At 38.7% G+C, this 16,272-nt stretch overlaps 1 protein-coding gene across 2 annotated transcripts in view; it reads left to right on the top strand.

Moving 5' to 3' along the window:
- Positions 1–1,638: 1,638 nt before the first annotated feature.
- Positions 1,639–16,272, top strand: part of nrg3a (neuregulin 3a) — a 378,026-nt gene continuing 363,392 nt past the window's right edge. The window contains exon 1 of one of the 2 annotated variants that reach the window (XM_079843453.1): positions 1,639–3,724. In XM_079843453.1, the coding sequence (XP_079699579.1) occupies positions 3,019–3,724 (706 nt within the window). In that variant the 5' untranslated portion in view covers positions 1,639–3,018. The remainder of the gene's footprint in view (positions 3,725–16,272) is intronic. The other variant, XM_079843452.1, reaches the window with a different exon arrangement.

Genomic DNA, 16,272 nt, shown 5'->3' with positions numbered 1-16,272 from the left:
GATTTCTACATGAAATATAAAGCAATAACTGAGTAGTACTTGAATTGTTTAAGCTCAAGTTACTCAGATGATAGGAAGATTATAAGATTTGATAAGACTTATAAAATCACTTGAACACCAGAATGCTACTGCCATGTTCCAGATTAAGTTGTTAATGGCAATACAGGAGTTGAAATTTCCCACTTCCAACCTCTGCAGATTCCAGTCAATCACACGTGTATACATTGTGTATACAAATCAAGATGTCGCTTTTACTCACCAAGACCATTTAGGGCCAGATTTAATAAACAGGGAAAATTAACGTGAGCGCATTCCAAAAAAAAAAAAAAAGGATAACCTTAAATAACCTTGCATGATAACCTTAATCACCTTGCATGCTTCATTTAAATACTTCTGCCATACATTTTGTGTCTGAAAGGGAAACTCCTATAAATGCATATGCAATAAGTTCAGCCACAAAAATAACTGTGACTTAAGTAAATTATGACAGTAGTTTTAATGCCAAATGAGGGTTTACGCTGGCGCAAGCTGCTAGTAAATCTGGCCCTTAGTATTTTTTTTTATTGGCAATTATGCTAAGGACTGCCAAGGTAAGATTATTTGTTTATAATTATTATATATGTTACAACGTTTAAGTGTAAGTTATATTATATGCCTTCTCACAAATATGCTTTTACACATTCTCTTGGTTGATCTGTCAGCATTGCATATTTTCATGTGACTAACATTTGTTTATAGCAATAATAATAATACTAATAATAATTTGAATTAAGTGTCTAACTCAGGTTGTTGTTGATCGATTTGAGTAACCTGACTGTTATTTGAGACTTTCACTCATGGAATTAGTAATGGCTCATAGGAAATGGCATATTTGCACAGTGGTGTTGGTAATTAAAAACGTTTGTATTTGCGCGATACTACATCTACACCCGCTAGGTGTCAGTATTAGGCCAAGAGGGCTGCCATATCAGCCAGCACAACTTAGACAAGAAAATATTGAGTAAAATGAATTAGAACCAACCGGACACAAACCAGCATCTCTGTTGTCTTTGAGTTTTAAAGTGTTATCCACTCCATATAATTACTACCCTTTGGTGTTGCACTACAGTCTATTTAAAAAATACCACCCATTAGACACTGCACACAACTCCTAATTCTTACCATCCATTAATTTAGCTCTCAAGTTTCCTCTCCCTCTTCCGGTTCTCACAGCGTCTTAGACATAAGGAGGGGCTGGTTGCATGACTGACAGTCCTGAAAGAGAGATGCTGAGACTCACTTTGTTTACAGCAGTCAGTAATCTCTTTTCTGCTAATACCGCAGAGCACTGACACGGATCTCTTTATTTCTTTACCGTATCTTGTCTTTCTCTCTCTTGCCCTCTGCTTCTCTCATTTTCTATCTCATCCTGCTGTGAATGCTTTCTCAACTCCTTGTACTTATCTCTCCTTGCTTCTCCCCACTGTCTTCCTCTTTCTCTCTGTCTCTCTCTCTAAAGGGGTGGGGAATGTGAAGAGAGCAGGTGCAGTGCCTCCTCCCTCTCTCTCTCTCTCTCTCTCTCTCTCTCTCTCTCTCTCTCTCTCTCTCTCTCTCTCTCTCTCTGTTTCTCTGTCTGTCTCTCTCTTTCCTGGCATCAGCAGTAGGGGAGAGAAGGCTGTCTGTGTGTGTCTGGCTGCAGTGTCGTAGACTTGATCCACGTTAAAATCCCACAGGGGATTAGAGCGGGAACCCGCGCTAGTCCGGACTCTTTAGAAATGGCAGCCCTAGGAGGGAGCAACAGACAGGCAAAACAAATCCAACCATAATGAGGAAAGGATGAATATTGTCTCATGGAAAACCTGCACACTGTCTTTTTTAACCCTTCTCTTTTTTTTTCCGTCCGTCTTCGACAAGCTCCCTCCTCCCGTCCTCCCTCCCTCCCTCCCCTCCCTTCATCGCTCTGCTCCTCTCCCTTTTTCTCTCTCTCTCGCTCTCTCATTCTCTCTTGTGCGCTCTCAGTGGAGGAATGTAGATAGAGGCTGAGCGTATGCCCACTGCTTTGCACGATATCAACGGCTCGCTCTACGGCAGTGGGGCGCTCATCGGGCGCTGTTCAGAACGGATTTGCACTGCTAACGGATTTAATCATCCACCGTCTCTTCCTGGACATCTCTGCACCTGCCACTGCCGCCTCTACCGGGTTTATTGCTCAGCTTGCACGTACTGAGTCCGTGCTGCAGGTCCCTTGCTCACTTAAGGATGCTATAATTTATCAGGAGCTTTAGTCGTGAAAAAGGGGACATTATTGCTTCATGGTCAATGCTCAGTCCTCCTGCGTGAGGGAACCAGCTTTCTGGGATATGTATAGCTGACTCAGCTCTCAAATACAAGTCAGATCGAGACCTTGAAAAAGGAATTGGAGTGAAGGAGGGAGCCAGAGAGGAAAAATATGAGCCAGTGTTTAACTTTTACTGAATTACATCTTTAAATATTGCATTGAATGGAGTGACGAGTTCAGAGGATAAATCTAACGGTGGTGTCATCTGCAAAAAGAGGGATTTGATAATCTGACGACAGAGAGTGCTGCTGCAACGGATGGTGCTTGGAGTCAACCTGCAGATGATTTCACTCCTCCCTTTTCTTCCACCTTCTTTGCTCAGCACCTTTTATTTAACATTTGTACCTTTTTTGTGATCATGTGGCGAGCTGGAAGTCGTCTGGACGTATTGTTGGAACTGGACTAAAGGACTGTCCTTTTGCTGGATTCTGCAACCGCTGAGATTTCTACCTCCGGAATTCTATTGGGTGTATGCGCTTGTCTGATTGTGAGTGCGTGTATGTGTATTAGTTTGTGGCAGTGTGTGAATGTGATTTTGCCTGCCTTGATGTGTTCATAATTATTTATGTGTTCTTGCGGTTGTCTTTTTACTTTCTGTTTTTTTCCAATGTCTGGCACTTCTGGTCGGCATTTCACCTTGTTCTGTCCATGTCTGCCGAGCGCCCGGCCTTGGGGTTAACCCTTAGTGTGCCACAGGCGAGATGAGTGACAGCTCGGGAACAGTGAATAACTCGGGGGCTATGGTACTGGAGGAGCCCGATGGGAGAGGCGGCTCCGGTGGACGTGAACAAGCCCAGGCCCCTGTGCGTGGTGGCATTTTAAGGTGTGGGAGCTGTGCCCTTTGGCCCCGCCAACAGACTTGGCTTTGTGTGGTTCCGCTTCTCATTGGCTTCATAGGCCTAGGGCTCAGTCTCATGCTGCTGAAATGGATTGTAGTGGGTTCTGTGCGGGACTACGTGCCCACAGACTTAGTGGACGCCAAGGGTATTGGCCAGGACCCTATCTTTCTGTCCAAGCCCAGCACTTTTCCTAAGGGATCTGACACCACCACCACCACCACCACTACAACCACTATTGGTGTGGTCAACTCGGTCAGCCCCACCGTCACCACAGTGGTGCGGAGCAGGACTCGAACGGGAACTCCTCCAAACATTCCCCCTAGAGGCAGCGGGGCTTCCGGCAGTCAGGTGACACAGAAGAGCCCCTCTACACGCTTTGTTACACGTAATCCCACCTTTACGACCACCGTGGCCTCTACCACCATGTCTACTGTTCATACGTCTACATCCACCCCCTCTCCCTCCAACCCAGCGGTCCTAAACGACTCCACCCAAATGTGGACCAGAGAGCAGTCATCTGAAAGGCATGTGACCACGCCTGGTCGAACCCATGTCAGTCACAAGACACGTAAGTTTGATACTTTTATGATCAGTTCTAGCTGGTTTTGCTATGGCAAGAGCTGTGCAGTTCTGCTGCTGGTTGGTGTTAGTGATCAGACAGTCTTTGTTGACTTCCTTTGCAGTTTTGGGTGGTACTGTTAGCACATGTATATTGTTTTAATGACATCCCAGAAGCAAAGCATGACAGACTTGTGGCCGCATGCAGCGCCGTCTATCATGTCGCCAGGGAGCGGCACAAACACTAATGACAAGCAGTGACTCTGACCACTCCTTGTGTTTCAAAATGTGATGGTGAATCAAGATTTCATGGGTATAATAGTGTAAAAAAGGTTTATGTTTCTTGTTTTATCGTATTTCACTGACTGCAGCACATTAAAAAGCTTGTGTCAGGATGTCAGTTACGGTGGGGTATGTCAGAATATGTTTTTCTTTAGCTCTGCATTTGCTTAAATGTATATAATTGACAAAAGTTAAACAACATATTTTGTTGTTTATTTGAAAACTACAGGAGCCTCTGAAAATAAGAAAACTGTATTGTGTGCTAATGTTACATCTCAATATAATATCAGTGACATTTTAATTGTATATGAACGCAGAAATTGATTAATGTGTCATCATGCCTGATTCCTTGCACCTGCTCACATTATATTACCTGACACCAAGATATGCTGTCCGTATGTGATTGTGTTGTGGGATTATAGTGGCTAAACCATACATGGGCAATATACGGCCCGGGGGCCGGATCCGGCCCGCATAGTGCTTCAATCCGGCCCCCGCGATGCGCTCGATGTGCTGGCAATTTGGATGAAAGTTGAATTTTTGTATTCAGGATTACAAATGAAATGTTTAAGCTTTTGATCGTTATGGTCGCATATATGGGATTTTTACTTCTGTGCCCCTGAGAGTACGGTCCCACATGGTATTTAGGATGTTCAGTGACGTTGCATGACTACCGGATTGAAACTGTGCTGTTGCGCATTGGTTGGCGCTGAGCCAGAGACGGACGAGCTCAGCCTCAGCGCTGTCATATATCACAACTATGCAGTTTTTGTTTATTTTAGGTTTCAGACATTTCAATACACATAAGCACGAGTAAAACAATACATTTGGAGTTTGTAAAATACACACTGATGGCTGTGGAAGCAGCAATAACAATCTATTCAAATATAATTTTTCCGAAGTATATTATACCAGACAAACATAGTAGAAGTAACTATTAAGTTTACTCTATTCTTGTCACAGTTCACCGGCCACTTTCTTGCACGTATTTCGGGAGAAACTGATGACCCTGATTCTCTGGGAATAAAAGCGATGCATCTGTAATACAGTGTTATTGTGGGTGCGGTGTCACGTGACAAATATGACGCATCGCCATGGAAACATTAAGGGGGAACAATCTAAAATAGGAACCGCCTTGAAAAAACTCACTGGGGAGTCAGTTAGAATATTAAAATTAAGCGTGAAACAAGGGTTAATATATGCATAATAAATGACGCTGGCTTATCTTTTTATTAAGCTAGTTATCAGTGTGTATTGATCATTGATGGTATAACGTTAAGCCCCCTTAACAATTTCACGTGCCCCATTTCATACTGCATTTCATACTGCATGCATGTCCTGTAGATGGTGATGATGATACAGCTAAATCAAATTTAAATTCTGTGAGACGCATTGGACTATTCCATGTTGTTCTTTATCTTTCAAGCAAACATACGTGTGATGAAGTTGATCTGCACTTAAATTGTTCTATTTTATAAAAGATTTAAACAACATATGTTAAAAAAGAAATTACAAAAAAAATCAATAATAACAAGTGAAATAAGATGAATATGTTTTTCATTTAGTGATGAAGGTATCCCCAATTAAATTTTATAATTCCAAGCCAGATTGCCTGAAGTCTGTATGTTAATGTAACCTGCACACATACATTTGCAGTTTTGTTAATAGTTTTCGATATTGAATAGCTACAGCTGGCATGAATGACAGTTGAACAATATGCAGGGTAGTGTAGTAAATGAATCCTTGAAAGTAAATCCAGTTATTGTAACCTTAGAGTAGCCTATGTCAGACAGGCCGCACAAATATATATATATATATATTAGGCCTTGAAATAGGCTGGCAAAAGTCAAAGTAACTGTAGCCTTATACATATCTGCATTTAATTAAGCATTTAATTAAGTACTGAATTTAATTAAGTACGATTTAATCATGTAACTATGTTTAATTGCAATTGTCCAAAGTGTGGCCCTCCGTTTACTTTGCCAAAGTAACTGTGGCCCTCAGACTAAAACTGTTGCCCACCCCTGGGCTAAACTGTAGTCATCAGGATGCCCAGAGAGAGATGCATTCACAATTAATGATCACATTCATTTGCATGCTGTGGGCAGCCTGTTCACAGAGACATTTAGGTAGTTTGGTGGTACATCTGAATACTTGTTATCATAAGGATTACAACGACTTCTTTTCCACCGTTGGGCCGAACCGTTCTCTTTGCTTAACCGTTCCATTCCGTGCCAATGGATATGGTTTCATTTTCCACTGTGGGGCTGATAGTGGAGCTCTTTGGAATGTAATACAAATGTTTACAGATTATATGAGATTTAAATAGTGACCACGCTAATGAAAGATAATCGGATATATATTTTTAATTTTTTTCTTATTCATTTGTGTTTACATTGCTCAAATAGCATGCTTAGCCAGCTACAGAGAAACTGGTAGCCAGGCAACAGATAAGTTACAAATCCTGAGTTGCGACGTCACTTATACGCATTCTACCAGCACAGTTCAGCGCGGTTAGCCAACCGTGCCGAGAATATCCGGGACGAGAATGGTTTGTAATTGTGCTCAGAATGTCCCATAGGATTTTGTGGGTGGACCTCTGTCCCTCTAGAGGGCATTTATTTTGGTGGAAAACATGTTTACAAACGCTCATGACAAATCTAGTAAAATGCGGTAATCGTCAACTATGCAAATGTGAAAATAATGCGTAACTGGTGCCCGCTACGTTCCCAAATGCATGCTAAACTCAGCACATGCACAGACGGAGTTCACCGCTTTCATTTACTGTGAACTGAGACGAGGAGCTGATCACGTGAGTGCAGCGCAAACAAACGCAAAACCTTATCGAGCTCTATCTATTTGTGGCGGTCTGGCTTAAGTGGAAACACAACTGGAACCGTTCCCTACCGTTTTTGTTGTAGTGCTGTCTGTGAATATCATAATTTAATTTGAAGACCTCTTTCTTTGAATTCATACGGTAATATTGGATCATGACGTTGGGTAGTAAGAGGTTGTCATGACTCATGCCTCACCACTCTATGAGATTACTTCACTCTCCATGCTTAATCCAGATTAATTTACCTTCATTCATGAAATCTGCCACTGTTGCAACTACAGCTAGTCTTTAGAAAATTTACATTGTAGTTATGTTGGAAAACCTTCTCTGTATTTCCATGTGTTTGTTTTTACAAGAAATGTAAATTTATAGAGCATTAACAAAAAAATATAAGATACCAGATCTCTCTCTCTCTCTCTCTGATCGCTATGGATGTTGGTCTTTTCTATGTATATTAATGTAGACCCCCCTCTATTCAAAAGTAATCAAAAAGAACTAGTGAATTTTATGAGGGGTCATAAGTCTTTGAACAAGTCCTTATCGTATACTTTGGTTATACAGTAATTCATTACCATTTCAGTTGTCTGACAGAGGATATCTTAATCCTTTGTGTCCCCTAGCAACACTTGGCCACCTTTATCAATAGCACATCGAAAAAGATAACTAAACCATTTGTGATCCAAATGCATTTGAGAGCTCACAGCTGTGGCTCATCTTAAAACTCATTACTGCTCGTCATATTTGATATTACAGCTAGAAACAGATATTTCAGTGAAGACTTTCCAGATAAAGAGACCATTTTGTTTTCCTAGAATAATTGTCCACAAGATTGGCTAAGGTGAATTGAGTGGCCTTTAATTTTGTTTTCCCTTCTTGGACTACTAAAGTTACTAAAGTTAAAGTTAGTTATGTTTGTTTGAGGACATGCAAATTCTGATGCTGCTGCCATGGATCTGCTAGCAGCTCATACAATGAGCATAGGTAGTTTAGAGATTAATGCAAATTTGCAATGAGTGCTGGCGGCACTTTACGATGAACTTACCGTATAAAAGCCATATCTCAATGTGATCGATTATGAAGTTGCTGAATCAATTGTAGCATTAAATGAAAAAAGCTTTGGTTGAAACTGGCTGACACGATTCCTGGTTCCAGCTGACTGCCATTTAATGACCATTGATTCTTCCTTTGTTTTGTAACAAGCTGATTGCGAGGATTAGTTCATGTCATCTACCACACTGTATTGGGCATTTACTACACTGTCACACTATTTGGTTTCAAAATACAAATGAGAGTGGAATCATTTGATGATTCTGACATTAAATCAGTGCAGTGTTAAATGACCAAAAATCATTCAGAATTTATGTTTGAAGACGAGGTGATTTATTTGGCTTGTCTGACTATTTCCTGTTTTAATAGAAAGCCATAAAAGCACTCCCTTCCAGTACCATTAGAGCTTAATATTACTGAGACTATTTAAAAAAAAGAAAAATGTCACTTTGATTTATATTTTTAAGATTTTCTAAAGGAGGGATGAAGCTTTAAATATTAATACTTAGAAAGGGAAACATGTTCAATATGTAGAAGAGCATGTGAATAATTGACAAGGGTGTGCTGAAAAATTATCAGGGAAAGGGATGAGAAATGTGCAGGGTTTTATAAATAGAGGTGGAGGAGAGGATGATAAAAACAGGCAGTGGTGACTGGATTCGACATGTCAATGTGTAGAACATGCCAGAACTAGAATCTGTAGGGGGACACCTTACTTGAGAAACTTAACATGACTACTGCCCCCATACCCCCACTGCTGGGCAGAAGAGAAGTTAAAAATTAAAGAAAAAACTACCCTACCCTAAATCAAACACAATATAAAATGCATTTGCTGAAGCAACCATTGCAAGTGCAATGTACCAGGTGAGCCCAAGCAAGCTACTGCATTAAAAGCCATACACATGGAGCTTGTGATGTGATGCAAATGTCAACATATATTAATTTACAAATCATGCACTATGGTAAAGGTGTTTTTTTGGTGTTTTACTTCTACTTATATTAATTTGAGCTGGAAACTGCAGTAAATTATATGTATTGGTAAAACATTTTTTACATTTGCAGAAATGTAGGTAAGAGACATTATCCCAATTAACCTATGTTGAAAGTGAACATTCTTCAAAATATCTCCAAGAGTAATTAATAACAGAATGAAAATGTTTGGGTTGTGGTAGAAATTACCCTGACTTAAATTAAACCAGGTGTCCCCTGACACCACCAATATTATCCTCAGGTGTCTCTTGTGCTTCACTAACCTGCTGCGCGGCATTAACCAGACAAACTCCAGACAATGCATTTGAATATGCTTAATTTACGGCCTGGAGGATCTCTGACCAATTTCAGAAAGAATCCCCCCCTGACCAAAGTCCGGGGGTACAACAGTTTTTACAGAATAAGTGTATGGCAAAGATCACATGGTAACCCATACTCAGATTTATTCCCCTGCATTTAACACATCCAAGTTAATGCACACGCATAAGGTGTAGTGAGTAGTGAACACACACACACACTGCAAACCGTAGACACACACACCCGGAGCAGTGGGCAGCCTTTTTTGCTGTGGCGCCTCAAGGACACCTCATCTCCTGCCAGTATTGAGAATCGAACCCACAACCTTCGGGTTACCAGTCTCACACTAACTTTGGCCCAAGTGTTGGGGACATTCAGTTTTCAAATGCATACAAATATTAATCCTGCAAGAAAAATAAATGTTAGTTATGATTAATTCATTAATTTAAATCGCAGGGTGAACCATTTATGTTGGTCATTGCTTACTGATGACAATGAACTTGAACCCTTGATCTTTTATTTAGATGATTTAATCCAGGGGTTCTCAACCCTGGTCCTCGAGGCCCACAGTCCTGCAGAGTTTAGTTCCAACCCTAATCAAACACACCTGAAACAGCTAATTAAGCTCTTCAGGATTACTAGAAAGCTACAGGCAGGTGAGTTTGATCAAGGTTGGAGCTAAACTCTGTAGGACAGTGGGCCTCGAGGACCAGGGTTGAGAACCCCTGATTTAATCTACTTAACCAACATGTCAATATAGCTAAACTACTGTGTGGTTACAGTGCCATAAATCCACCAATTTCTGTTTAACGGCCTTCTATTTTTTCAAGCTTGCAATGTAGCATGCAGCCTTATTTCTTCCAATGATTAAGAGTCTTTAACTTGGTACGAACGTGCGCGAAGGTACGCACGGCAGAAATGACGTCATCGCGGAATGGGCGGTAGTGCGCGTTGAGTGCGCCATTTCGTGTGGCGGTGTGCGGTGCATTTTTTTTTGTAACTTTCCGCGCGGCTCCGCATCTGAAGATGCACAAGCTCGAGGTGAATCTTGCTGGGCATGACGTCTCATCATACCGGCACCCAGTTTGCACGTACAAATTAGTTACTTATATTTACAAAATGAGCCTACAAAAGCATAAATAAGCCCTTTTACTGAAAATAAAGTTCCAGGTTTAATAAAAAAAGGTTAATGAAACTAAATTAAAATGTTTAGTTAAATTAGGAAATATTTAAGAGATTGTTAATTAGTTGTTATACATGTATTGGCTACATGTGTACATACATTTTGTTCTAATGTCACAAGTAATAATCTCAAGGTTTAGCAGTGTTTCCCACAGATTAGAAAGCAATGTGTGGTGGCAGGGGCGGGCGGGGGGTTGGGTGTTGATTGGCACAAATATCGATTTCGATCTTGATTCTGTATCAATTCAAATGTATATACCCTACTCAGGGCTCCAGACTAACTTTTTTCACTAGGAGCACAGTGGCCCCCAACTGAAAATTTTAGGGGCACAACCAGAAATTTTAGGGGCGCACACCTCCACAATCAACATGCTAACCAAATCTACTAATTTCCACTGTATTACTAATAGGGATCGGTATCGTTAAGGTTTTAATGGTATTACTACTCTTACCGATACTGCTTATCGATCCGTTACTTTAACAGTATTCTTACCGGTTCTTTTTATAATACTTTATTTTATTTTTTATATATAAAAAAAAAACATAATTAAGAACATAATTAACATGGCTTTATAATCTGAAAAGTAAAATATCTATAGCAAAAGAAACCGCAAAGTTTGAACAAAAATATAAAACATCTATTTGTAAATGGAGCAGTGTGCAGGCATTCGGAAGGTCTGCTAACATTAATATTACAGTAAAGAACAAACCTACAAAGAAATCTAATAAAGTAATGAAATGTAAAATAACACTGCATAGTTTTCACTGTATAAATTGATAGATTAATGCTTATAAAAGCTAAAGTTATTAATTCAAGAGATGTGAATATTTTCTATTTGCCTTTTGTTCGATTTGAATTAATGGCTCAATCGTCAGCAGGTTTATTAGACGCTGCCCCTTTAAGACCGATCGAATGTATAACTAATAATATCATATTCTCCTATTTCTCCAAACTATTTACGCCCATTTAAAATATAAACTGTTAAAATAACTACTCTCCAATCCGGTCATTTTGACACCGGCTATTTGTTGTTTATTTGATGGTTTAGACGCGCATACAAAGCCTAAAATATTAAGTGCAAGTCGGTCCATTTCGCAGCACACACACATAGCCGCCTTGAAGTTGGAAACAGCGTCTCTTGCGCGGATTATTGTGCATTTAATAGGTCTTTATTATCAAACACATCCCGCAGTTTAGCAACAGTAGAGACTGCAGTTTACAACAATCACTGAATCTGACGTTTAGTTTAGGTTTAAGGAGAAATGACAGCGCAAGGCTGTGACGGGATGTCGCGCTATAGGAATAGTTTTACCTCATACCATCTTTTTATAATTCTTGGAAGCCAAAATTGAAAATAAAATTAGATTAATATCACAGCACATCCCTAAAGTTTAAGCAGAATAAACTTTTGTTTAGTTGTTGGCCATCGTAACTCATTAAAGCTGACTGTGGTGTTGTGTTCACTGTAGCTCCACATGAGAGAGCTCTCGCTTTCTCTCTCTTCTGGATTGCGAATGGCAAAAATGCATCACGGACAAATGGTTTAATATTATCTCATATAGAAACGGCTGGCAAAGATAGAATTTGCCAGACATAACGTCTATCAATTATAATTAGTAAGTGTATTTTCTTAATTTCTCCAGTACCGACAGCAGGCAAATTTACTGGTCGCACATGTGCGACTGGATGTAAAATTCAGTCGCACACTCTCAAATTTTAGTCGCAAAATGCGACCATTTAGTCGCACTCTGGAGCCTACTGACCCTACTGTACATATAAGGAACAATAAGTTTGCCTTTTTAGCATATTTTAAACTGTTCTTGGGTTAAATTATATTTGCTCACATATTCACTTGTGTGTGCTTATACAAGTATCATTAAAAATATTAGGTTGCACGTTATTAACGTTTTACAATTTCACATTTAAAGAAATTAACTGCAATATTTTTTGGAGCAACTATACTAGATACATGTATATTAATTAAAGAGCCATACAGGCACCTAGTGTGGGTAATGGCATTACAAGTGAAAATTATTATTTTTCCAGCCACAAAATAACTCTAATTTGCCTCTTTGCATTGGAATTCTCTATTTTAACCTTAATTACGACACTGATTGTAATATAAATAATAATAAGAAAATATTAGAAGAAAAATATTTTAAGTGATCATTAATGGACCATAATTATTGCACATAGTATTTAGTACCTAAAGATCTCCTCAAAATATTCAATAAATATTATTGAACTAAAATATAAAACATTTATTTAATCGAAAATTAGTTAAGGTGTATAGTCACCTTTGACCACCAACGAGTAACTTATGAGTGTGGGTTAAGTAATAGCCTGAGGGCTAAATACAAGAAAAAACATTAACATTAATGTTCACAATGTTGCACCTCCATCATTCTCCATAATAAAATGATCCTGTAAATATGGTTGACATAATAATCAATGCACACTATGCTGTACTGTTTACCACAAATTGCGGCAAATACCTGTATAGTGAAGCTGTTGTCATTTTGACAGTGCTGGTTTGTTTGGAACTATTGAGAGCTCCATGAACCACGTGACCGCGCGTGCCGCCGGGAGATGAAAGCATGTCGCAACGGCTCTGGCTATTTATTGTTTAAATTTCGTATTAAAACTTAACAAAAACTTTGTTTCATATCAAAAGCAGGTTTCGCGTGAGATTTACTTGGGCAGAGTAAGAGCATGAGGACAGAGCCTGAAAGTGCATGCCTCACGCCAAATGCGTGAGAGTAAGCAACCCTGGCTTACGGTAGAATGGAACGCACCGTGTGTGTGTGTGTGTGAGAGAGAGATAGAGAAAAAGAGAGAGAGCAGGGAAAGGAAATGCAGCTGAACGTATATGCTGCGTGTTTTAAATAGCGGAAAAAAAACTGAATAATGAAACGCAATATGTGGCGGCCGGTGTTGATTCTGTGGCGCACCGTCACAAATTAGTCTGTGTAGGAAACACTGTTTAGTGAATTTTACACGAGTCTTATGTAGTGTGGTGAAGTGTAATAAAATAAACATCGTCAGTTTGTCACCGGTGTACATTACTTCTCACCACTGTTTCCTGATGGTTTATGGAACAATTAGTCACCCTTTGTCGTTTCAAAGAATAGTACAACGGCGAGCGTGTCAAGTATAAACGCCTTGTCCATTTCGGAAGGAGCGTGCAGTCAGCGGAGGCTAGTGCTGCGGGGCCAGGCGAAAGTATAAACAAGGCTTTAATGTTCTAGATACGCTGGAAATGAATGCAATTAACAGCCATTTGACCACTTTGTAATTTTTTTTTTCCATTTTGCAGTTTTAAGTTGAAATTAGCATCAAAATGTTGACAGCTGAAATTTTTGAATGAGGAAAATAACACTAGCAATTATAAACTCCTGAAGGCCTGGCAGGATATTTGTGAAGTGTTGAACTCTGGTTCAAATGCAAATCATTTCTACATTTTGTTACGCGCCGAGGAGTGCAATATTCTTAAATTGTGTGCTGATTAGTACTTTTTTGAAACCCATCACCCCCCCACCCCAGCCCCTTGTTTATGTAACAAATAAGTCTCACAGGAGAGTGGCGTAAATCGTTGGCGATAAAAGATGCATGGGATGTTTATAAGAAAACAATAAGCTGTTCATCAGCTATGCTGGAGGCAAATGTTAAAGGAGGAAGCTTTGTCTTCATTACCACAGGTTTAGTTTCTGTCACAGGGATTGGGCGTTTAGATTTGTCATATAGAGTATCATTATAAGCACTGTTTGGAAATAGATCTTTCATTGATTCCATGAAGATAGAGATACTTGTTTATGCCATTGAATTTACAGAGCTCTCAATTAACTAATAGCTGCATTAAGTCTTAATGATGCTTTCTGACGCAAACTAATGCTTTGTTGTGTGCATTCGTCACATTGCAACAGTACGTACTCTTTTCTGTACTCATCTTCATCAGTTTAAAATATTAATATAATGCATGCTCTAAAAACAAGTGTATCATAATTTTGCTTGTCAAGTAATTTCATCTTGCATTAAAGATGTTTTTTTTTCTACATGGGGAGACAAAATATACAAAGATTTTTTTTCTTTTCAGTGTAGCATTAATTACGTATGATGTCATTAGCTTTATTCACTGTTTTTCGTTTCCCCCACTTCCCTTTCATTTCTTTTCTTTTGTCTCACGGTATCCTATGCTTTTGCAGGCCTACTTCAAACCTTTTAATATCTTTGGACAAACGAATATCAAGTTGCTTTGGCGGGTTGCCTTGGTCACTTGATGGTGTTCAGGCTTTTCAGCCTAACACCACATTGTGACTTTAAAAAGAGCTGACCGGCATGACAAATGAGGACCATAACCCTCAACAAACCATTGTACTGAAGCTCAGCCAATCAGAGATCAGGGATAATGTTTTCTCTCAGCCTCAAAATACAGGCCAGTGTAAAGGAACACAGCCCCACTATCAATCTTGCTTATTACTGTTGCAGCTTAAAGCCTATTGAATATCCCAGCCAACACAATAGAATTCTGTAGAAAGACCTACCTACCTTACAACATACAATACCATAATAGTATCATTCTTATTATATTTGAAATCAAGAAGTCATGGAAGTGAATATGTGTGTATAATGTAGTAGTAGTAGTAATTAATAATAATAATAATAATAATAATAATAATAATAATAATAATAATAATAATAATAATAATAATAATAATAATAATAATAATAATAATAATAAAAATAATAATAGCGTGAACTTGATTTTCAAAATCGAGTGAGTTTGCAACAGCTGAATGTAAAGTTTTTGACAAGCCAAACACGTCAGTCTCTGAGAAACGTAATTTATTTAATCCATGAAATAAACTTAACTCCGTTCAAATAAGTATAATGAACTATGCAAAAAACATTTCAAATACATGGTTTATAATTACCCAAAAATCAAACATAGGTCACCCCTCACGGACATTATCACATCCGTCAAAAACTGGCTGTTGAAGTATCAGAACTAAAAATACTTGCCTGCTAAGAAATAAATAATTACCGTACGATCCATATTTTCAAAGCCACATCATTTGAATATCACAGCATTGATGTCCGTTAAAAAATAACCTACACAATTCACGGTAGTATTTACAAGAAGCAGAGGTCCAGCAAGTACATGCATTTCTTAGAAAACCCACGTTACCGGATGTTTTGAATGCGTCATCGATTTTTGAGAAATTTGGGTATCATATTATAGAAAATGCTAAAAATCTTTTTAATATAGTTTTTATATGCTTTTTCCCTGCAAAAAAACCCCAACATAATTTATAATTTTATTTACAAAATATTAATCTCTGACGCGCATTCATGCAACGTCTGCTTTCATGTCAACACAACAGCCGTGTATCAGAAATCTATCAGATTTCATTAAAAATATCTTCATTTGTCTTTCGAAGATTTGTCTTAAGGAGTTTGGAACAGCATGAGGGTGAGAAATAAATTTTTGGGTGAAGCCCAAAACATAAATTGAATCTTTCCATTGCACAAAAGGTTCTTTATTGTGAAAAAAGGTTCTTTAGATTATTAAAATGTTCTTCTCATTAAAATAAAAAATGGCTCTTTTAACGACTGTTCACAGAAAGGTTCTTTGGGGAACTCAAAACGGTTCTTCTATGGCATCCCTGTGGAATTTTGGAACCTTTATTTTTAAGAGTATTTTCATGGAAATAGGAAGGGGACTCTAATACCTGACCAATAAAGGGCTCAATAAAGATGCTTTGTAGGCATATATTGGCATATATCTGTAATAATTCATTCAAACCATCATTATGCCCACAAATTAAATAGCTCTTGGGATTAACTTGAATTTAAAATAAGGTAATTTACACAATTAGCAAGCCTGCAGTGGCACAGAATAATTCCTCTGCATATCCATTTCAGT

Source organism: Gobio gobio (assembly GCF_949357685.1).
Source record: "Gobio gobio genome assembly, chromosome: 18".
Lineage (NCBI taxonomy): Eukaryota > Metazoa > Chordata > Actinopteri > Cypriniformes > Gobionidae > Gobio > Gobio gobio.
Note: the sequence above shows the minus strand (reverse complement) of the source record. Positions and strands in the feature narration are given on the sequence as shown.